The sequence below is a fragment of the Monopterus albus genome, unplaced genomic scaffold (genome assembly GCF_001952655.1).
Source record: "Monopterus albus unplaced genomic scaffold, M_albus_1.0 scaffold334.1, whole genome shotgun sequence".
NCBI lineage: Eukaryota > Metazoa > Chordata > Actinopteri > Synbranchiformes > Synbranchidae > Monopterus > Monopterus albus.
Window position 1 is genome coordinate 94,197 of NW_018128214.1, and position 23,756 is coordinate 117,952.

The window sequence follows — 23,756 nt, forward strand, 5'->3', positions numbered from 1 at the left end:
AGCAGGAATCGAGGCAGCTGCACCTCCAATTTCCTGTTTAGTGACAAAAATAAGTTTCATCTCTGGGGTTGAACTGCAAAAAAAGTTTGTTCAATGACAGAATTGACTCAAATATATTTTCTGTATCAAATAAAGTCCATAGAGTTCCTGAAGTTTCTCTTTTAGTTCTGTTTATTCATTTTAATAACCAACTGTCTGTTACAATCAAACAGTATGAAGATAATTCTGTTATTTATGTTGATGTATGAAAGAAAAAATGATGGGGGGAAAGAAGGCTATGAAAAGGGAATATGGAAGGAATGAAGGACCGACTGCTGTATGAAGAGGAATAAGTGTCTCACGTCTTCTTGAGCTGTCTGATCCAGGCCAGGATCTTCTCGGCTGTCATTTCCTCTTCAACAGTGGTGATGTCCACATCTTCATCAGGCAGAACCACCAACATGGCCGCCCCATCTGTCATCGGTAGCTTTAACACGCCGGCCTTCACCGAGCGGTCATACGCCAGGAAGTACTTATCAGAACTGAACATCATGGGAACCATGACAACGTGATATCTGTCCACATAGAAACGTTCATCCTGTGAGAGGGATGAGTTAAAGGATGGACTGAACCGGGCTGAAACAAACAAAAAAAACAAAAACTTTATTCAACAAATAGACAAACCTTTATTTACAACATAGAACAGACAGAGGCAAGCACTTATCTTAAGTGGCAGACAACTTAAAGGACCGTCTGAACTGTGTGACCATGGGCAGCAAAAACTGGTCCTAGGAAATGAAATGTCCTCACTCTAGTGGGGATGCAGTCTGAGTCACGGTGAAGCGATAACAAATAGATGTAGTTAGGCTCATGTCTATAGAGAGTACCGGCTCTAAAATTAACCTACTGGGAAAGGACTGCACTAAGCAGTCAACAGACACGATGACCCAGCATTTCACAGTGCACTGTCCTTTGCACGGAGCCTGGTAAAGTTTTAAGTAGAAACACCCTGATCCAGAGCCGATCTGGTCATTTTTCACAGGATTGGTATCAGCCAGAATAAACCCAATCTAATTCTCATCCATATGTAGAACTAGAGTCCTGTGTTTTTGAGACGCATGCCTCATACAACCATTAAACTGCTACAGTAATCAATCCAACTGTCTACACTGCCTGTGTGTGGGCTGGCAGATCACTCCTGAAGCCTACTTTTAGCTTCAGGTCTATTTTTTTGGAGCTACATGCATAAAATGCTCCACAGAATCCAACAACAGTTCTTTAGTTCCAACCAGAACTCCACCAAAATAGAGAATTATATCAAGTAAACAGTTAAAACACATGATCTGTTACATCAGTCCTACTGAACATGGCAGTTGTTTTTAAGTGTGGGTTGGATATGCTGTACATATAGCCTGCATGCAAGTATAGCCAGGAATCCCTTCTGTTATCTGTCGGCATCTTGGACTGTAGTTTCCCTTCCCCAGAGTGTTTCTGTAGGCTCCTCTGCATGGTTTTGGTTACCAAGAGCTTCCTATGCATGAGCCAACACCATCAGTATAGACATGAGCACGAGCCTTCTGCAGAGTGCACGCGAGATGGTACACTGTGCTTTCTAGTGCGGCCCCCTAATAGTTGAGTCGTTAATTGTTATACACTGTGCTTTCTAGGCCCCCTAATAGTTGAGTCGTTAATTGAGAAACCCATTAGTCGACTGAGAGTCTTCTAGTCAAGCCTTTGTTTACATTTTTTTGTCAACCAGCGTGCATTGCAATACAAGGCAGCCCCAGATGAAACTCAGCTGGTTCTGGTGTAAGTAGACTCATATGTTGGATAACCCCACCCTGTGTGAGGCGACCCTGCCCTCAAACAGGTGATACATACTCTGGTAGAAGGCAGCAGTGGTGATCAGCAGCTGGGTCTGGGGGTCAAGGTTGGTCACAAGGTCCTCGACCCGGTCACTAGTCCGCTCCTGGGCCAAGCGGTTGATGGTGGCAATGGCTTCCTCTGTTGCTGTGTAGGCCAAATTCTGGACTTCCCCGCCAAATTTTGTCTGGACCAGGTCAAGGTAGAATGGTAACACCTGGTAGCTCTGGGCTGGAAGAATGGCCATGCCCTGCTGCAGGTTCGTGGCTCCACCCTCCGGCAGCACGATGGCCCTCAGATTCTGAAACAGATCTGAGAGCAGCATAGAGGGACGCAGAGTTTAAACCCCAAACACTGAAGTCCACATCTGTCCCCTGACCTCTGATCCCAAACCCCTGACATCAGACCCTGGACCTACCTGGGAGGGTCTGCGGGTCCAGTCCAATCAAAGTGAGCCCCTGCATCAGCTGGTCCTGGGTTGACCCATTGGTGGCACTTAGCAGTGCCAGGAGTCCAGTGGACAGAGTGAATGGAGCCAGGAGAACGTTATCATCGGTCCGGCTAGCGATGGCTCTGTACAACCGGGCGGCAAAATCTGCATTTCTATTGGTCAGAACCTCGACAGAAGAATCCATGGGCTCACAGGAGGCCGGACTCAGGAGGAGGAAAAAGAGGACCGGTGTGAGGAAAACAGAAGTCATGGTCACAGTGTCCTGTGCGGGAGAAGACAGAACTTGGTGGTTACTGACGGAGTCCTGTCATTTTCAGAGGATTAATATCAAACCAATTCTGATTATTTAACATCAAATTCTACACAAGGTTTGGAAATAATAATCATACAAACACTTAGACATACAGTACTTCCTCAGGAAACCTTTTTTTAACATATATACAAGGAGATTCTGGCAGCAGCAGCAGAGAATCAGTTCTGTCAACAGGTCAAGGCAGATAATCGGGTTAACATATGAAATGCTTGGATATTTGGGAGGAGGGAGACAACCCGAAATCCATAACAGCATCTAACGCTCATCGATCAGCTCAGAGGAGGAACAGCTGATCGATGATCAGAGGAACAGCCTGCCAGGGCCACGGCACACCCTCCGCCACCTCATGACGTCAGCCGCTGTTTTTAATTCTTACAACAATTCTGTTTGTATTCGTTTAATCTCGGTCTTCGCTGGACAGTAACAACGACATCGGTTTGATTTAATCACATTAACGTTAATAATGATGTATCTGTTGCCGCTGCAAACAAACGCCATCACTGACCTGCTGATCTTCGATGTGTTTTGATGGGATGTGCGAGTCACGGTCAGCTCGCGCGCTGATCACCGTGCGGTAAACACAGCCCTTCTTTTCAAAATAAAAGTCGCAGCACAGAGAAACGCAACAAACGAGAACCTCAGACATTGTAGGAGAATCATTTGGTTTAATTTTACATCCTGACAAAATATTTATTACATTTACTTCCCACCTACTTTGAGGCTTTCATTCATATCTCATGGTCTTCATCAGGAGGTTCAGACACCTTGGTCTTCATCAGGAGGTTCAGACACCTTGGACTCAGGGAAACTGGGAATGGTGCCGTTTCAAAAACATGTACGAAAAAAGGAAAGACAAGTATATGACTTAGTTACAAAACATCGAGTTTACAACTGAATCCCTAAAAGTTCACAACTCGGACACTTAACGAATTTGCCGGACAGACGTTTAGTACCTGCAACAGAAAGTACATAAGTGGACTACAAAACAATCAAATCTAATAACCCACCTTTCAATCTTCACATTTACACCACAGGACTGGCAGATAAATGCAATCATCCCACTGTACAAAACATATACCACTGTTATTTTGAAAGAAACAGCAACGTCCGGATCTTCTCCATTGTATTCTGCTTTGCAGCTGAAGCGCGCAGGCGCAGTAACGACAGCGTCAAGGTTTTTATTTAAGCAGGTCAATAAGCACAAAGAGATTAAAGAAAGAAGCCAAGATCAAGTTGTGATAGAAAAACAAGTAAATAGGGTTATTTAAAAAAAATGTAAAATCAATAAATTAATAATTGTGTTTACTCTTTCTCTGCAAACTGTTCAAGCATGGGGAGCAAAAAAACTGGGTCCATTTAATGACAAAGATTGTGACAGGTCAATATATCGAAATACAAAAATGGCACAATGTATCGTCTTGTCTGGAGATATCGTGTGGTCTCCATACCCCAGTGAATTCATATTTTTGTAAAGAAGATAGCCTAGTAGTGAGATGAGCTGTAGGTCAGACAGAGGAGTTCAAGGTGGAGGTGGGGCTACATCAAGGATCGGCTTTGAGTCCCTTCTTGTTTGCTATGGTGATGGACAGGTTGACAGATGAGGTCAGACAAGAATCTCCCTGGACAATGATGTTTGCGGATGACATTGTGATCTGTAGTGAGAGCAGAGAGCAGGTGGAGGAACACCTGGAAAGGTGGAGGTCTGCTCTGGAAAGAAGAGGAATGAAAGTCAGTCGTGGTAAGACAGAATACATGTGTATGAACGAGAGGGAGGGAAGTGGAACAGTGAGGTTACAGGGGGCTGAGGTCAAGAAGGTGCAGGAGTTTAAGTATTTGGGGTCAACAGTCCAGTGTGATGGGGAGTGTGGGAAAGAGGTGAAGAGGCGAGTGCAGGCAGGTTGGAGTGGGTGGAGAAAGGTGTCAGGAGTGTTGTGTGACAGAAGAGTGGCAGCAAGAATCAAAGGAAAGGTGTACAAGACAGTAGTGAGACCAGCTATGCTGTATGGGTTAGAGACTGTAGCAGGGAGGAAAAGACAAAAGGCAGAGATGACGATGTTGAGGTTCAAGTATTCTGTTGCTGGATGATCTCAGACTAGCAGCAAATCAAATCCTTTTTAATTCGTTAAAGTCAGGGAGACTCAAATGATGGGACAAAACATTCTGCAGGTAGTCATACAATTTTTAATTTAATTGTGATTGAATCGAATCATTCACACCACATCCTGCATCAAATCCTATCGTCTCATGCCGACTAAAAGATATATTAATAATAATAATCATCAATAACCAATGACATACTAAAAGATATATTAATAATAATCATCAATAACCAATGACAGAAGCACCTCATGTGCACGTTTAAGCCCATAAACATGACATTAAAGGACAAATTAAAGAATGTGTGATTTATAAAACCTTCCTAATATTAACCAATACAACGAAAACCATGCCATGATTTATAAATCAGAAGGTTGATAGTGTTTCAGAGAAGGTTATAATTCAGGGATGGCTGTAGTGCTGTTGTTTTAATCCCTGAGAAGCCTTAAAGAGTCCAGGTAATCCGCTAAAAGATCTTGATATACAGTAAAGAGCACAGATTACTTCAGTCCAAGGTCTGTGCTGGAATATTTTTGAAAAGTGTGTACGATGGCAATGTGTCTGTTTCAACCTCACTTCAGAACTTCCACTGAAAAACTGGTTGATTTAAGTCTGAGGAAACAGTGTCCACACACTTTTGGCCATCTATATTAAAATACAAACACTGACAATGTTGTATAGCTACAAATTGTGTTTTCAAATCACCTCACACAATTTATTATGTACGTGTGTGTGTGTGACATAACATTCTGCATACACACACGTAAGTTGTATTTAGTCATGTAGATACCCCTCTAACTCCCTCCCTCCAGACAGCGGCATCTTGTCCCTCTCGTGGGAGGTGAGGAGCAAACACCACCTCTAGCCTGCGGAGGGCGCTGCTCTGTTCACCACGGACAACTGTCTCCTGGAGACGTCGCATCATTAGTCGAACCATCACCTGATTGGCCCAGGCCAACCCGAGAGCAGGTGTCACATTGGAGGGCAGAGGACTGAGAATACATTGAACACTGTCAGAACGTCTTCACAGAATAATTTAGATTCCATCTTTTCTTCAATCAAGTATAATGTCCACAGACTGATACATTAGCACATTTGATTTAAATATTTACCCCAAACTGCCGTCTGAGCCACTGAAAACATTTGTGACCTGAAAGGAAAAAGCATGTTATTTATTATTGACCCACAATAATCAGCATTGATTAATCACAGGCAGCCAAATAAGAGTACTGATGAAGTGCAAAGAATTCGATTATCTTTGTTGACCTTCAGTGAACTGCAGATGCTCAGCAGTCTTTGCCTGCTGGCCCACCAACATCAACAATAGAAGTTTTACAAAGAATAAATAAACTCCTAACAACAGTAACACCTGAACCAACCTGTAAAGGCCCAGGATATGGTACCAGGACGTAACCCCGTCCTTCTGTCACCTCAACTCGGCCCCTCTCTGACCAAATCACCCGACAGTCAACCATAAGAGTCACCTGTCAGCTGGTGCCGGGGGGCCTGCTGGACCACAGCAGCTTTCCCAGGTCCGGAGCCAAGACCTAGGTCCTGCCATAAGGGGAGCTATGTCAACACTGGACCCAGACTCCGAGGCCTGCTTCCTAGAGACTGGCTGGTGTCCTGGTGCAAGGTGGGTCACTGTGGTTAGGACTCTACTCCAGGTATCACCAGAACTTGGAGCTTATCCTGCGCTGTTATGACTTATGCACTACTTAATGCCCAGGTACTTCAACCACACACTGGGCATTCGGTCCACTCTCTTGAGACAGTATGGTACACCTGGTCCAGGTGCTGTGGGCTACCGTGTGGCTCAGGAGAGTGCAGCCTAACTCCTAACAACACTGAAACCAGGAGTTCTGCCAGAGAACAGGTGTTTTACCTGGTTGATACAGAGGACAGGTGTGGTGAACTCCTGGCTCAGGTGGCGTAGAGTAGAGGAGAAGGTGAGCAGCTGCTTGTTCCTCTCCAGCCAATCGGCAGCCTGGAACTCAGACCTGAACAGAGCTGCCACCGAGTCCACAACGAGGAGCTGGACCAGACCACGGGCCAGCAGGAGGGGGACACGCCGGGACAGACACACCTGGAGAGAGTCCTGTAGAGATAGGCATCATAACCTGTCTATGTGAACATGGTGTTCCAGCCGCAATCTATGATCTGAGGTCAGTTGTCAGAACTCACCAGATCAGCAGCGTGTTCGATGTAAATGTGGTCACTGAACTGGAGACTGCTGATCAGCGATGGAGGGACATCAGAGCGCAGACAGGGCTGTTCCCTGATCAGCTGCTGCAGGCGTCTGATGGGAAACGAGTCCTCTGTGCAGATATAAACTGCTCCTATACAAACAAGTGTTTTCTGTGAGAGGCACATCCTGAGGGCGTCCCAATAGCTGAATGGTTACAGTGCAGCACAGCGTGTGCACAACATCAGCGATTCGAGTGCAACCGCTGACCTTTGTATGTAGAGCTTCTAACCGGAGGTTGTAGGACTGGATAATTCTAAGCCTCACTGATACACCTTGGACTGTCCTGCCTCGCTGGTCAATATGTTGCTCTGCTTTGTCTTAACACGCTGCTCTTGTTTAATATGCTGCTCCATTTTTAACTCCGGTTACTATTATGAATTATTTATTATATGTTTTAGTAGGGGTATTACATTTTTAGGCTTTTACACGACAGCTTAGTGCACTCTGCCAGTCCTTCCAAGTGGTGGCGTAATGACAAAAGACAAAGAAACCTTGAACCTAATCCGTCAGCCAATCATCTGACCACTGTGTGTCCTGGTCCATCAGCCAACGCAAAGTTTTATCAACATCAAATATGACTTCAAACACAGAGGTTACTGGTTTCCAGGTGTGAAACACTTACACAAGCACAGGACCTGGTGGAACCATAATCACATGTTCACTGACCTGAGTTCAGCCCTCCATATTGTGTTGGATACTGTGCACACAGACAGAGCTGCAGAGCCAGCTGGGTTTTTCCTGACCCACTCTCTCCTGACAGCTCAGTGATGCCCCCCACAGGAAGACCGCCCCTCAGCAGTTTGTCCAGCAAAGGACAGCCCACGCTGAGTCTGAAGCCAGACCCCAACCTGCAACACTCTCCACGATGGAGCAGAAGGGCTGAAAACAGACAAATTAATACTCACTGTTACATCACTTTACATTCGTCACTTTTCAATAGGAGTGCATTCATTACTGACCGTGACATTCAATAGGAGTGCATTCATTACTGACCAGGTATGGGAGGGTGTCGCCTGCAGGCGGTGGCAGCGGCAGTGAGCAGCTGTCGGATGTCTGAACAGGACAGGCCTGTGAGTCTCTGCAGGTCCAGACCAGAAACACATAAAACCTCCCTGACAGATTTCAGTTTGGCTGGAGAACAGAGAAAACGGGGGTTACCATGGCAACAATAAAAATAGGAATTTTACTCTCTTTCAAGACACTGAACAGAAGCAGACAGCTTATATCTCAGAATTTTCAACAAGAGACATAGATATCTGCACAAGTACCAATCAATCTCCACACAAAATATGGCTTTGTCCATCAGTCAACATATGGCTTCAGCAACACTGAGTACAATGTTTTGGGATGTCTGTTAGCCACTGCTACGACCTAGCGTTATAACTTAGAGGATAAGGTCAGTCATTTTCTATATTAATAGCGTTTTCAGCAATCCCCATACAGAGACTTAAACAGACATTGAATTGCCTCTAATCACAGTTAATGTCTGTCAGGCCTGGATTATCTTGTTTGTCTGTACAAAAGACCTCTATTGTTGTTGTTCAAAAACAATTAACACCACACACACTGCTACAATTCATATTAAAAAGAAGCTTACAAGAAAAAATGACCACTTGTACACACAGGGAGATAATCAGTGTTGGGCAAACTACTTCGAAAAGGCCAACTATCAATTACTTCACACTAGAAGAAGTTAAACTACAGTAAAACTACTCTAAAGAGAAATATAGTTTGGTAAAGGTACTTACAAAAGGTAATTCAAACCATTTTGCTAAATATTATCAAACTGACAATGTACCTGGGTCAAAACTATTACACCATAAAATAAAACATGTCAGACAAAAAAAAAAACTCTCCTTTGAGTTTATCTAATTTAGCACCAGTTTAAAAAATGTTACTTGTCAGATTTACAGCCTGACTTGTACAAAGTAAAAGAGTCTTGAGGCCTTTTAGACCATATGAACAGTTTATACACTGGCCTCAATGGGCCCATGTTTTACTAGCACTTCTCATAGAATCTCTTGGTTATAGGACACATGAGCAGCCTCTCAATGCTCTTAACCAACAGGCGGTTGGGTTTAGTGAAGTCGTGGTCCTAAATAAATAAGACAGATAAAAAAAAATAATTATTAAAATAAATGGCAAAATAAAAACCTTTATTTTATGGCCCAAAATCACTTGGAATTGACTACACAAAAATTGCAAAAATTAAATTTTGCTACAGTCACTACACAACTATGAATGTAGTTGAACTACCAGCAAGGTTCTGCAAAATTTAGTTAAACTACCAGTTTAATTACATGTAGTTGGCTCCTCAACACTGATGATATCTTCCAAAAACGTGGAGCTATGTTCCCTACGATCACTTCATGTGACAATAAGTGATGTTTGTGAACAAAGTCTCCTCATACCTCTCCTCACGGCAGCTAGGATCCTCGGGTCGAGCTCCAGTTGATCCCAGTTCATCTCCTTGCTTGGGGCATGCTGTCACTGCTGCTGGTCAGACTAAACATAAAACTATTATCTCGTCTAAATGTTCATACTTCACTTCGTCTGCAGTCCAACCAGCATCACAACAGCCTCAAATACCCGCGCGAACACAAGACGTCATCACGTGCCCACCGGTTGAAACCATTTGCTCGGTTGTCGGCAGTGAACTGTCCCGACTTAAGAGTAAGACCTGGTCCCTTTTCGTAATATTATACAATCAAAACTGTAACTACTGTATATTTTTACAGTTAAATTTATACGGAGTTTGTTTTTCGTCACCGATCAGCAAACTGCCCCACACGAGGTACGGCCCAATGACGTCACTGCACGGCGCCACAGAAAGAAAACAAACCAGCGAACATGATCCGAATTTTTCACTAATTAATATTTAGTAATTTAAGTGATGCGTAGTGTCAACAACAAGAATGCGTTGGAGTTCAGTCTGACAGAACAAAATGGTTTATAACAGAAAGATAAAGCTGCAAACACAAACAGCTCTTCGACGTTTTTAACCGCCAGCCTGGACTCTATTGTTTTCTACCGACTGACTTCTGCTGTCGGTGAGGACTAGTTATTGTGATGAACCGTATGATCGTAATAAAGGGCACTTAGTCGATCACTAGCTTTATTTTATATGTTCAGCTATTTAAAGCTGTTAATGGAGTTTTGCCATGTTTGGATTTGAACTTAACTTTATCGGTTGAATATTTAGGGGTTGCAGTTTTCTCGATACGTCGTTTGGTCTCAAAATGTCGAAAACCGGTGATCAAGTCCTGTCACTAGCAGTTTTCAAAGTATCTGAAGATGTGAGTGATCCATGTTTCAGCTCCCCGGTTTGTTTTATCTGTCAGTCAACATGAAGCTGGGTCAATATGACGTCAGAGGTACAATGTTACCTGAGGAAGGTGGTGTTTCAGTTACAGACCACACATCCACCTGTGAACCTGTAGTTCAAGCATCGAGAAGCTACACTGGACACTAAGCGGCCATATTTCTGAAAGGAGTGCTCGCCCTGTACCAACAGAAACCAACGGTTCTTCAGGTCCAAAGTTTAACGTGAAGCTTGGAGCATTTAATACAACTATTTAACATTTTCATTGTTGATTATTACAGAAAAATAAACACCATCCTTCTCAGTTTCTCTGAGTCCATTGTAACATCTTCAGTTGTTTTGTTTGGTTCAAACTCAAAGATATTCACTTTACTGTGACAGAAAACAGAACAGAACATCTGGAGTTAGCATCACAGACTCTCAGCCTCTGGAAACTAAACTGATACGTAACCTAGAGTAGACTCCTACAGTTTTTATGAAGCTTCCAGGTTTGATTAATCCTTTTTGCACAACTACACTGTTGCACTCACTAAAACATGTTTTGTACCGTGATGCACAATGAGAACCACAGGTAACAGAAGTTACAGCACAGCTTACACACTGGTCTAAATGGGCCCGTCTTTTAGTAGGACTTCTCATAGCACAGTGTTCCTAACCAAAAGGCGATTGTGATGATTTGTCTAATTAAAAGTGGTTCAGTTCATTTGTGGTTGTGTGAAAGACTTGGTTCAGGATGTTTAAACTGTAATGAGCCTCAGGCTTCTTTAGTTTTAATTATAATCTAACCCAGTTAAATGTTCTCCTGTCTGATCCCAGCTCAGTACATCAGAAAGCTGATCTCCAGTGCATAAACCTCCTCCTTGTAATTGCTGACCCTCTCCATCATGAGCCCTCGGGTGTGCAGGACCTGTGGGGGGTCCAACATAGATGTGGATCAGGCTCGGGGCAGCGCGGTGTGTACCAGCTGTGGTTCGGTTCTGGAGGATAACATCATCGTCTCCGAGGTCCAGTTTGTGGAGGGAAGTGGAGGAGTTTCCTCTGCTGTGGGACAGTTTGTCTCTGCTGATGGTGAGATGCAAACATTTGCTTGGGTTTGTCTGTCGCTAACTAAGGAATGTAAAAACGATCACGCGCATTTCTGAGTCTGGCACAGCACGCTCTCTGTACCCGACCACCAGTGGTTTATAGGAACATGTTCATTTTACAGGGGCAAGAAAAAGTATGTGAACCTTTTTGGAATTTCATGGTTTTCTGCATTAATTTGTCATAAAATGTGATCTGATCTTCATCTAAGTCAAGAGTACTGATAAATATAATGTGCCTAATATAACGACACAAAAAAAAATCCTATCTTTCATGTCTTTATTGAGAACAACCATAAAAACCTCATAGTGCTAGTGGAAAAAGTAAGTGAACCCTTGACCTCAAAAAAGCTAACTGGAGTCAGGTGTCATACCTGGAGTCATGTTAAGAAAATGAGTTTGGAGGTTGGACTAGAGCTACTTTGACTGATAAAAACCACTCAAACCTTTTGAGTTTGCTGCACAAAAGAAGAAGTAGTTTATGTGAGCATGCCTCACCAGAAAGAGCTTTCAGAGGATCTACGATCAAGGATTGATTTACATAAAACTGGAAAGGGTTATAAAGTGATTTCAAAGACTTTAAATATTTACCAGTCTACAGTTAGGCAAACAATCTACAAATGGAGACACTTTGGGACTGTGGCTACTCTACCAAGAAGGGGGCGCCCAGTCAAAATGACTCCAAGAGCACAACGAAGACTCATCAGTGAGGTAAAGAAACAACCTCGAGTGACAGACAAGATTTGAAGGCATCATCTGAACTGGATAACATCTATGTTCATGAGTCTACAGTACGTAAAACACTGAACAAGCAGGGCGTCTATGGCAGGACACCACGAAGGAAGCTGCTGCTTACTAAAAAACAGCATTGCTGCATGGCTGAAGTTTGCGAAAGAGCACATTGACACTCCACAGCGGCATTGGTAAAATGTTTTGTGAACTGATGAAACTAAGACTGAACTATTTGGAAAGAACATGTAGCACTACACCTGGTGTAAAAAGGGCACTGCATATCATCAAGAAAATATCGTCCCAACCGTAAAGTGTGGTGGAGGACACATCATGATTTGGGCCTGCTCCGCTCCATCAGGGCCTGGCCAGGTGGCAGTTACTGAGGGGAAGATGAATTCCCAAGTGTATCAAGGAATTCTTCAGGATAATGTGAGAATGTCTGTACATCAGCTGAAACTCTGTAGAAGTTGGGTGATGCCACACACACAATTCACTTACTTTTTCCACTACCATTTTGAATGTTGAATGAGTGTCTTCAATAAAGACATGAAAGATCAGAATTTGTTTTGTGTTGTTTTTGTAGGCACATTATATTCATCAGTACTCTTGACTTAGATGAAGATCAGATCACATTTTATGACAAATTAATGCAGAAAACCATGAAATTCTTCCAAAAAGGTTCACATACTTTTTCTTGCCCCTGTAAAATCAGGTAAAGGTTGTTTAGTTTCACTATGCACGCTCTCCACTGTACATGGTTGAAATGACAGTAAAAAGCTACTTGACTAGAGCTACTTATTAGGCAGAACAGCACATTTCACATTCCTGTACATCATATTAGTGGATTATAATTGATGCATCGCTGTGCACATCACAATGTTATAGCTGGTAAAGGGGGAGCTATTTTTAACTAGCTTATATACATTTATTTGAATTACTGCTGGGTAGCTTTTTAACTTTTCCACCACAGATCAGTGAGGTCTTATTAACCTGCAGTTTTGTATTAATCTAACTGAAGTTATAGACTAAATGTAGTGGGGTAAAAAGTAAAATATTTGCCTCTAAAATGTAGTGAAGTCAAAGTATGAAGTAGCAGAAAATGAAAATACTCAAGTACAGATACCTCAAAGTTGTACTTAGTTACTTCCCACCACTGCTTAAAATAGATTTTTTTAAAAAGTGTGATTAATTGCAAATTATCTATGGACAATCATGCAATTAAATATTTTAACTGATTGACAGCACTACTGTTTAAACATATAGTGATGTTAAGTCTTAATGATTTAATGATGTCTTAAATTAAATGGCATTGAAATCCAGAGCAATTTAAAATGTGTGTTGAACTTTGACCAGTGTTTCCATCCTTTTATGAGTGGTAACCATTTTATTCCTACTAAATCTTCCACTGTTTTAGTCATACTTTTAAGCTCTCAGGTTCTTTTGATAAGGAAGTTAAGCTTGCAACTTTTTTTTTTTTTTACATCCTCTAGAATTTTTCAGCTTTGCATCTCAGGCTTCAGCTGTTTAAGCAATAAAATGAATTAATAAGCAATAAAGACACTGATGAGGAAGGTAGTTGGCTATGACAGAGGGCTTTTCACCCCGTCCTCCAGCATAGACATTTACAACAGATGTTAACACTGCAGACGTAGGCTTAAACAATGCGATACTCGTCTGAAGCAGACTAGGGGAGACTTACGGTTAAGTCTGGAGTGTGGGAGGCAGATCAGTGGTGTGTCGAGCACCTTGAGCAGTTGATGTTTGTCCATGTAGTCCACCTCACAGATGATCTCTCTGCGAGTCCATGTCAGACCACAGAAGCAGGTCAGCTGATTCACCCAACACCACCATGCACCATTACATTTAATCTGAAGGGGAACACCTCGACGTTCCTGGAAAAAACAAAGACACAAACCCTCAGAACAAATGCAAATGGAGCTACTTGGGTGTGGGTGAAGCAGGAGTAATATGAAGCTCTGAAAGTGGTGAAGCCATCCATTTTGAAGGTGCTATGGTGTAACCACAGAATGAGGCACGGTGCTCATTGATTGAGTGGATGCCATTTCCATTTCTGTCAGGACATTAAAGACGGTGAGATTATTGGAGACTGAAGTGCAACCATCATAAATGTGAACTGAACTGACCCACGGCCTCTAAGTGAGGTGTCTGAACTAAGGCCACATGGATCTATAGGTAACCGTCTTCACAAATCCTGACAAGACCAAAAAGTATGAAGTATGTCTGCTACAAGTTCTTAATGTTAGTAACATGGTGTAGATCATTCAGCAGGTTCAAAGACACCAAGGAACAGTTTGTGTAAACCCACAAATCCAGTTCAGATGTTGTTCTGTCTGTGAGCTCGCAGCAGATAAAGATGAGTCTGGAAAGAAGCCAATGAGATTTACTTCTTATCTGTCCAGGTGAGATTAGCTCAACTCACCCGATGGTAAAAACAGCAGCTTTCATTTTGAAACAGAAAACTGTAGTGTCCCTGACCATGTGGAGGAAAAGCTTCTTCTTTGCAGCCAGGTGAGCTGATCACCTGGATGACTGGGTCTGGTTGCAGCTGGTTCAGACCAAACTGGTCACTGAGTCTGCAGTAAACTGGTCTCTAGTCAGTATGTTAATGTAAGACAGGAAGTGATGTAAGCTGTCAAACTGGGACTAAATAAGCAAATTATTTGACTTTACTTTTTTCTTTAAGTAACTAAAAACAGCAAATATCGAAGATTTACATAACATTTAATTTATATTCTTTTTGTCTGTGAGTGTTTTGGTCTGACAGCTCCCAGTTTAACGGTCAGTGTTTCTTATAGTGTGAACAGACTGAAAACAGACTCACACTTGTTTCACCCATCCTCTTCTCTCTCAGGTCCAGTCAAAGCTCCTCTTCTTGGTTCCGGTTTTCACACCGGTGTTGGTAAAGAGTCCAGAGCCCAGACCCTGCAGAGTGGTGAGTACCTTCAGCGTCATCCCCACTGATCTGATCCACATCAGGTACAGTTCTTTCACCTTAGTCATTGTAAAACTCTTAAATTCATTCAGCATCAGTGAGCTGAGGTGTCTAATCTCAGATCAGTTCACAGAGACCTTTACTGTGTTTACATTTTAAGTCAAAACAGAGCACTGATATCAGATCAGAGCTGATACTCTAGTCATCACCACCGGTCTTACTCCAGGTAAGCGTCAGATCCAGCAGCTGGGCAGTCAGCTGCAGTTGAACCAGCACTGCTTGGACACAGCCTTCAACTTCTTCAAGATGGTCGTCAGTAAACACCTGACCCGAGGACGTAAGACGGAGCATGTCATCGCCGCATGTCTGTACCTGGTGTGTCGCACCGAGGGGACGCCGCGTATCCTAGCAACTCTGATCTACTGTGTGTGTGTGATTTAATCTTCACCTGAACCAGGTTCAGTTTAGTGATTCACTGATCTTCAGAGACTCTGCTGGTTTTCCTCAGCTGTGTTTCAGACATGCTGCTGGACCTGAGTGACTTGCTGCAGGTACAACTGAGACCTCCTCTCTCTTAGTAGAGTCTCAGTAGAGCCCTCAGTTTTAACATGCAGCTTTGTGTCCACCAGGTGAATGTTTACATCCTGGGAAAGACGTTCCTGCTGTTGGCCCGCGAGCTTTGCATCAATGCACCCGCCATCGGTGAGAACTTTTTATTTAGTCTGAGATGCTTCCTCAAAACCAAGTAGTCAAATTCTTGTTTCAGTTGTTTCATAATTTCCCCATCGTGCAAAGGAGAAAACTTGTTTCTGTTAAAAACAAGCATTTAATCAATGAAATCTGCTTGATGGCATTAACAAAACAGTTGCTCCAGCCCCTTATTCAGGGACAATCCGCAATAAACATAAGGGGTTTTTCCATTACAGGAACCTACCGACACATGTCGAGCCAAGTAATGTTAGTCACAGGTTCTGCATTTGTTTCCGCTGCCCTCCACCAGCTTTGGAGCTGTATTTCCCGGAGCTAAATTTCAGCACCCCTCAGAAGGTAGTTGTCAGGTTTATTCTGATACGTCAGAGTATCAGACAGTCTCCCATCCAGGGCTGGCCACGCTCAGCCTCACTCCCAGATGGTGCGAGAGCTAGCCTGTCCTGGGAATGGTGGGTTGTGAACTTGGCGGTGGCAGTAAACCAGGAAAAGGCAGTAGCAACAGAGAGGTGTAACCACCAAAATGAGTGTCACGAAGTCACTGGTACTACTGAGGGTAAGGCACATAAAGACAAAAGAAGAAAAAAATATATAACAGCTGGCAAGTTAAGGAAAATACTCCTCCATGGAGAAAACAAAGTGAAATATATGTGTAAGCACCATACAACAAACAAGAACAAAAACTAGGGTGCTCCTCAGATAGCAAAGTGTAACCGCTAAGCTCTAACACAAAGAAATAAGGCAAGAGCTGAGACACGAGCAGGCGGAGTGCAGGGTTCAAAAACTAATTCAATAGATAATTTAGGGGCAGAGCTGTCGACTTATGACAAGCAGAGAGAAAAACAGGTGGCAAGAAAGGACCAGCAGAAAACAGGTCCTGCAGAAGGTTTCCAAAAGATCTCAGGAAGCAGATGATGGCCAGAAAGCAGGAGCTCCAAAAACTGAGGGCCAGAATCAGGCAGGGGAAGGTCAGGCAACAGGTTACTGGTGGGCAGAGAACTGGTCCGGAAAGTAGAGGGCTGGAAGGAACAGCAGCTTGAAAAGTGGCAAATACTAGGCTTTCCAGAAGTAACAGGGAAAATCCAGGGCTGGTAACAGGTCTTCAGGTTGCTAGGAAAAACAGATAATAATTCCAGTGGTAAGTGTGATGATCTGGCATCTGAGGAGTGGCACAGAACTGGTTATATAATCAGAGCAACAAGCCACAGGTGAGTTCAATCTGAGTGAGTTGCATCGCAAGAACGCAACAGAGCGTGGGATCACACTTTTACACAACTACAACACACATGAACTTAATGTCAATATATCCGACAAAATAGTCTGACAGGAGATTTATGCAAGTTTATGCCTTTTTACTGCCAATGTGCTGCCTTTCTTTCCTCTTCTCCACCTCTCTGCTGTCCTCCTCTACTCTCTACCTTCTCCTCTCCTTTCCTCCTCAGACCCGTGCCTCTATATCCCTCGGTTTGCTCACATGTTGGAGTTTGGGGTACAGACTCATGAGGTTTCCATGACAGCTCTTCGTCTGGTTCAGAGGATGAAGAGGGACTGGATGCACACGGGACGTCGTCCCTCTGGTCTCTGTGGTGCAGGTACAACATGGCTGCTGTCACCACAGCAAAAACAAGGAACAGATTATTTACATCAGACAAAAAAAATATGTCTCCTCCTCCTCCTCAGCTCTCTTGGTGGCAGCTCGGATGCACAAGTTTCGTCGTACAGTAAAGGATGTGATCAGTGTGGTGAAAGTGTGTCAGGCCACCCTGAGGAAGAGGTGAGACCTGTAGATCACAGTAGATCTCAGTGGATAACAATAGATCACTGTAGTCTACAGCAGGTCACAGCACCCACACACTGACACGTAGGCCTACACCCTAAACCTTTAACCCTAAACCTTGGATCTACCCCAGGAGACTGGAGTAGATCCAAGCAAGTCACACTGGATTACAGTAGACTGAAGTAGATTGCAGTGCCCTTTCTTTGGCCCAAATAGAAGATCACAGTGAGTAGATTACAGCAGATTATGGTAGATCACGCTGAAGCCTGTACATTAGAATACAGCATTCATGTAACGGCCTGCCCTCACAGTAGATCCCACTGAATTACAGTAGATCTCAGCACATCAGAGAACCCTCTGTACCTCCCTGCAGATTAACAGAGTTTGAGGACACACCCACGAGTCAGCTGACCATTGATGAGTTCATGAGAGTAGATCTGGAGCAGGAGTGTGATCCACCCTCCTTCACCGCTGCACAGCACAAGGTCAAGATGCAGCAGGTAAGTCCCTCTGTCTGTGATTGGCTGCAGCATGTAGATACCTCTGTCTGTGACTGCTGACCGATGATAAAACAATCATCTGTCCTCTTCTTCTGCAGCTGGAACACGAGCTGGCCAGGAAACTGGACGAGGTCGAAGGTCAGTCAGTACCAGAGTTCCTCAGAGGAAAGTAAATGATTCATTTTAGGACACCTTTTTTGGGAAACGTCATTGTACACTAAACTTACATAAATTGTTTAGTGTGCCAGTAAGGACTCTTCTAGGGGATCACTTCTTCTTCCTCTTCTACTTTCGGCTGCTCATGTTAGGAGTCACCACAGCGAATCATCAGTTGCCACCAAACTGACGATGCACATGCTAAACTTGGCATGTTTTACTCTGGATGTCCTTCCGGATGAAGTCTATTTTAGAGTCACCAAAATGTGCTAGAGACTTGACGAGTCCATTACAAAGAGCACTAGGCAAATTGTTAGGAATGCTATGAAGGATAGCGAATAAGTTACTTAGAACACCTTAAAGGCCTAAACCTTTCTTTTGGTCCTGCAAGGAGAGATCAGCTGCTACAAAGACGAGATTGAGACGGAGCTGGAGAAGAGTCGACCCAAATTGAGAGGAATCTACGCCGCCTACGCCAAAGAAATTGGTCTGTACTGATCCAGACTCAGACTTGAGCTTAATTTGTACTTGACTGCAACTACACGCAGGCGTTGACATTTATATATGCAGCAAAGGGGTTTATGGGTAAATGTATGTCACTGATGGTCATGGTAGGGCCAATGTGCACACCTCCCTAATCTCAACTCCATATTGTGCTGAGCTGCACTCCCTGCTCACCAATTGGTTGAACCCACTCTTCTGTGCCTGCTAATTGGTCGGCTAGCAGGCACTCACTTTTCTGAAAAAGTCTGAGCAAATCTCTAATTTGGCATTACTTGGGTAGACTGACCACCTAGTTTAAATCTAAATGGTTTCCTGCCTGAAAAATGTCAACACTCAAAGACTTATACCAGTCCTAGGATGAAAATTATAACAGCTTTGAGTCTGGCTCCAAATCTCTGCCATTTCTATTTGCTGACTTCTTTGTTTGCTGTACTTTGGTGTTTGAGCACCCCCTAGTCAGAATGTTACCGTTTAACGGCTACACAATCGTCTCTGAACAACAGACGCATGCACTGTATTCCCATACATGCAGTGATGCAGAAGTATAAATCTGGCTTCAGCTCCAGAAACAAACACTTCAACAGTTATTTAAATGTTGGATTTCAGACCCCGAGGACGTGGACGTTTTGTCCTCAACCTCTGAACCCAAGGAGCCGGCGGTTGAAGACATGGAGCTCCCACATCAACTGACCCAGGACTTCCTGTGTCAGGTGATCCAGGAAGAGGAGGGGCGGGGTGTGTTGATGAATGACGGCAAGCGCGGCACAGTGCCAGAAAGCAAGGGGGCGAGGACTCACCATCAGGTGGCCCCTTTGGCCGACATCCTGGGGAAGCTGCCAAGCACCGCCAGCCGAGAACTCCAACAGACCTTCACCATATCAGAGACAGGTGGGAAACCTGAGGGTATTACATCATCAGAGTCAGAAACAGGTGTGCAGAGTTTATTCTGATGGTCCGATTTTTTGGTGGTGTTTTTCCAGATGGTCAGTCGGCCAGTGGAGAACTGGACCTGGACGGTATCAGTGATCAGGAGATTGATAAGGTTAGTTCACTCTACTTATCAAGCCCCACAAAGTCAAAAACACAGTAACTAGATATTTGGTCAGAAAAGACTGAAGACCTGAATCTGACTTTGTGACTTTTGTTTTATTATTATTATACTAACTAGTACTGTTGTACTAAAGCTGACTGGCGTAGCTGCAGCTCAGCTTTTGACTTTAAAGACACATCCACATTTTTTAATTATAAATTATTTCATTACATTGATTGTAATGTGAATATTTTTAGTTGCTATTCACAAAATGAAACAGAGGTGCATGTTATTCCTTTGAGCTAATGACAGTAAGTAATTAAAGTTATTTTTTTAAACAAACTAGTTAAAATGGAGCAAAATTATGAAAACAATTCTTTGTTTGCAGATCCTGGCCTTGTTGGGTGAAAGTGTCAAAATAAATCATTAGCATCATTACACCCTGTCTTTGTGTTACAGACTTGTGTGACAACTTTAAAGTTTTAGTCACAGCTGTCTGCGTGTGGGGAGTTGGAGTCACATCAGGACATTTTTGTTGTTCCAGTTCTTTACATGACTTTCTCCCTTTATTCATTTTTGGTTGCTTTCTCGATTCATTGCGTTATCTGAGGAAAACAACTGCCACTTCACTAATAAATGTCTTATACTGTGAAAGGATGTCTGTACAGGAAGTGATGTCTTCTTCATGGCTGTAATTTTGTGCTGCAGTATATTCTGAATGAGAAGGAGGTTCAGGTGAAGACGGAGCTGTGGATAAAACAGAATGCAGAGTACCTGAAAGAGCAGAAAGGTGAGGATCTTCATCATTGTCATCATTAGTGTTGAACACGGGGAATTGAAATCTCAGTATTTAGTGGGAACTTTCAAGAAAGAGCAGACCGCTGTTGTCGCTGCACTTTGACCTGATTACACTGACAGAGTCCAGCTGTGAAACATCTGTAAACATCAGACCTGCACACCTACATCCACCAGTCAGAAAGCAGATCAGAGCACCTGAACATTACAGCTGAACATCCACCAATTATAATTCAAATCCATGAGAAACAGATGTTTACTGCAGTTGCAACAAGATCAGATTAGAGGAGAACAAAATAACATCAGGCAACATTTAACAATCACACAACTTCACAGTCGTCCATTTTACTGAGGAGAACAATGACTTTAACGTAACTTGGCCTGAATAAAACACATCCTGATCTCTAGATAAGTGTGTGTGATAAATCGTTTACTGTTGACAGAGAGAGAAGACAGGATCCAGAAAGAGAAGGAACAGGGGACGTACAAAGAGAAGGTCAGTGTCTTCATGCCCAACGTGGTCTCCCAGGCTGGAGGTCAGTCCTGAGGTCCCAGGGTCAGGGAGGGTCAGTGCTGACTTACAGACCCTGAGGGGCTTGTTCTGGTTCTCAGGTCTCTCTCTGTGTCAATCTAAGTGAAACTGCCTGATTAGATAAAGTTTAAATGAAGTAGAGTGCTGTAGGGATAACTTTCTTTTGTAGGCCAGCCCGAAGTTAGCATCACGCTGGTTCCCTCGGCAAAAAGCCAACGGCATTTTTTTCATAGGCTTTTGGATTATTATAGAAAATAAGGTATGTGACACACAGTAGTTATGACAAGTTTTGTTCAGCAAGCTAATCTTCACAGTTGACTGGCACTTTTATTTATACCAGTGAGTAGATGAGTCTCTGTGTTTATTGACTGGCATTTTTATGGTTTTTGAACTGGTCCCATGACTTCAGCATCACCACCACGGCTTCCAACTTGTAATTTGATTATGTGTGCTTACCTCTTCTACTAAATCCTTTCCTCTTAGTGTGACCTCAGCTAGCTAGTGAACATTGCTGTGTCAGTTAGTTAGTATGCAAATTTAAAAATAACAAGGCTGTAAAGGCGGACCAGTGAGTAGATGAGTCTCTGTGTTTGGCGTGATGACGGTTAATATCCCAGACATCCTCATTTAGCCACTTAGCAGCCGCCTTTTTTTAAGACATAGAAAGCATTAAAAATCAAGAGTGGGGTATTTACTAGTATATTTTATTTCATAGAACAAAACATGACAATGTACTGGCCTTTTGTTAACCACAGACCTTATTTCAGGCATCTGACCAAAAACTCACAAACTTCAGGGCGAGGGAACCGGAAGTGCAAAAATGCTAAGTTCTGGGTTTTAGGACTCACTACTATGGCACTCTATAAATGTGAACAAAGTTTGATTTGTGAGTTTATAGAAGAAGAAGAAGAAGTGTAAGAAGAGAGAGCAGATTGAGGCGTTGACGGCAGGCGAGGCGATCGAGAAGATGCTAGAGAAGAAGAAGATCTCCACTAAGATCAACTACGACGTCCTCAGAGACCTGAACAGCAGAGGGACAGGAAGTGGGGGTGGCAGTAGTCCCAGCAGAGCCTCCTCCGACCCCCTGGACCCCAACTCCACCACCCGGAAACCACTGAACCGCCACCGCCGCAGGAAGACCCGTGAGGCTAACCAAGGCCTCGCTGTAAACGCGAGCATCATGGGGAAGAGGTGCCATTGATCATATAATCTGTAATCTGTATATAATCAATTTTCAATTTTAGCCTTTAGTCTGTTGAATGTAGGAATAAAAATGAAAGAATTGTTTCTAATGTGTTAACTTTTAGCTTTTTTTTATTCAGGTTCCGACGCCTCATCTCATCCACACCAAAGAAGAAGAAAACTGCCTCTGAGGTGAGTGGCCACACCTGTCACAGCTGCTCCCACTCACTACGTATGCGCACGTGACTGTATATACACAACTGTGTGCATATCGCCGTATGTTCACCTGTCTTTCACCTCTCAGGTGGAAAACTCTGTCACCATGGCAACAGAACCAACTACAACCGCAAATGATCCAATTTCTGACCCTGAAGCAATGGCTCCACCCACTGTGGTGGAGGAGGAGGAGGAAGAGGAGGACGATCTGGATGTGGAGGAGGATTGTGTCAGTGCACTGCAGCTTATAGAAGGTCGGTACCTGCTTTTATTGTGAAAATCCAGGTGGAAAAACACGGTTTTATTATGAAAATGTTGAAAAAAATGATGGACTGATTGATTATTGGATTGTGTTTTCCAGATTATGGCTGTGATGCAGAGGAGGAGGAAGTCTTCTAGCTCTGTCCTGGTGACCACTGACCTTTTAAAGTTTTCGTCCTGTTTCTGTACATCTGGATTTATTATACTGAGGCAGTTTGACGGGTCAATAACAAATTTCAGTGATCAATTAAACAAGGCAAACTATTATGGATAAACATGCAATAGTGTATTTTTTTAATCTGATGCTTTTTTTGTTTTCATTTAGATCAAACAAAAGTTGATGTGCTGTTTTTTAGAAACATTTTAATAATTTTAATTTGAAAGTTCTTCTTTAATTGATCACTGATTATTTATAACACTGAGCTGCTCATGTTGTTCGTATGGTAGAAAAGTGAAGTTGTAGCCTAAAGTCAGGTGTTTGTGTATTTTTATATGATTTGTATCAATGTAAAAATGAAACGTTTCTCACTCCACATTCTAGAAAATGAAAATATGACTTAAATAATTTTGAACGACAAAGACATTAAGGTAGTTTTATGAATTATGAGAAAGTTGTCTCCAGGTGACTCAGCTGTATTTACTCACAGTTTGTGTTTCTGTGTGTGTGTGTGTGTGTGTATTTGCATGGATTTGTTGACGATTTCTTGCAAACTGATGTGTGTATATCCTGGTGTTTTCAGACTGAACTTTGTCTTAATGTAAAAAGTCCACAGTAATAATAAACTGAAATGAGAAAACAATGACGTTCCCTCAGAGGATAAAAAAAAAAATCTAAATGACTTTTTTGCTGCTTTGTTCAATGTAAATACAACAAACCTCACACTAACCTAATGCCTTTGTCCTTCAAACACAGTAACACAAAGGTTCAAGTCCAGTGAGCTGCAAACAGGAAGCTGCTGGATTTTAAAGGAATAATTCAACAAGTTTGTGCTTCACAGAACTTTGATAAATCAGTGACTTAAGGGAAAAGCTACCTGATGACCCAAATAGAACAG

General features: G+C 43.0%; 3 protein-coding genes across 3 annotated transcripts in view; 1 reads left to right on the top strand and 2 right to left on the bottom strand.

Annotated features, from left to right (window-relative positions):
* LOC109974467 (protein Z-dependent protease inhibitor-like) overlaps positions 1–3,724 on the bottom strand; it is a 5,691-nt gene extending 1,967 nt beyond the window's left edge. The window contains exons 1-7 of the mRNA XM_020624670.1: positions 3,614–3,724; positions 3,321–3,414; positions 3,112–3,195; positions 2,261–2,555; positions 1,861–2,154; positions 342–615; positions 9–33 (exon numbers count right to left, since the gene is read on the bottom strand). Of these exons, the coding sequence (XP_020480326.1) occupies positions 9–33; positions 342–615; positions 1,861–2,154; positions 2,261–2,555; positions 3,112–3,195; positions 3,321–3,338 (990 nt within the window). The 5' untranslated portion in view covers positions 3,339–3,414; positions 3,614–3,724. The remainder of the gene's footprint in view (positions 1–8; positions 34–341; positions 616–1,860; positions 2,155–2,260; positions 2,556–3,111; positions 3,196–3,320; positions 3,415–3,613) is intronic.
* A 1,183-nt stretch (positions 3,725–4,907) lies between these two features.
* Positions 4,908–9,611, bottom strand: xrcc3 (X-ray repair complementing defective repair in Chinese hamster cells 3). The gene is made up of 7 exons (XM_020624639.1): positions 9,363–9,611; positions 7,945–8,082; positions 7,618–7,830; positions 6,888–7,042; positions 6,589–6,801; positions 5,816–5,853; positions 4,908–5,695 (listed from the first exon to the last, which is right to left on the bottom strand). The coding sequence occupies exons 1-7, from the start codon at positions 9,415–9,417 to the stop codon at positions 5,482–5,484; spliced, it is 1,026 nt and encodes a 341-aa protein (XP_020480295.1). The 5' UTR covers positions 9,418–9,611; the 3' UTR covers positions 4,908–5,481.
* Positions 9,612–9,751: 140 nt separating this feature from the next.
* On the top strand, positions 9,752–23,756 carry LOC109974443 (transcription factor IIIB 90 kDa subunit-like). The gene is made up of 19 exons (XM_020624640.1): positions 9,752–10,001; positions 11,090–11,341; positions 14,960–15,040; positions 15,267–15,440; positions 15,560–15,591; positions 15,670–15,742; positions 17,191–17,340; positions 17,429–17,522; positions 17,899–18,025; positions 18,124–18,163; positions 18,573–18,668; positions 19,292–19,573; positions 19,666–19,727; positions 20,424–20,505; positions 20,954–21,006; positions 21,941–22,233; positions 22,365–22,416; positions 22,529–22,694; positions 22,802–23,756. The coding sequence occupies exons 2-19, from the start codon at positions 11,158–11,160 to the stop codon at positions 22,837–22,839; spliced, it is 2,079 nt and encodes a 692-aa protein (XP_020480296.1). The 5' UTR covers positions 9,752–10,001; positions 11,090–11,157; the 3' UTR covers positions 22,840–23,756.

Coding starts and splice junctions, on each gene's coding strand:
- xrcc3 (XM_020624639.1), bottom strand. CDS start 9,417: ATGAACTGGGATCAACTGGAGCTCGACCCGAGGATCCTAGCTGCCGTG. Junction 6,802..6,887: donor TCGAACACGCTGCTGATCTG/GTGAGTTCTGAC, acceptor CTATCTCTACAG/GACTCTCTCCAGGTGTGTCT. Junction 5,854..6,588: donor CTGTCCTCTGTATCAACCAG/GTAAAACACCTG, acceptor TTTTCCTTTCAG/GTCACAAATGTTTTCAGTGG.
- LOC109974443 (XM_020624640.1), top strand. CDS start 11,158: ATGAGCCCTCGGGTGTGCAGGACCTGTGGGGGGTCCAACATAGATGTG. Junction 20,506..20,953: donor GTACCTGAAAGAGCAGAAAG/GTGAGGATCTTC, acceptor TACTGTTGACAG/AGAGAGAAGACAGGATCCAG. Junction 22,234..22,364: donor GCGAGCATCATGGGGAAGAG/GTGCCATTGATC, acceptor TTTTTTATTCAG/GTTCCGACGCCTCATCTCAT.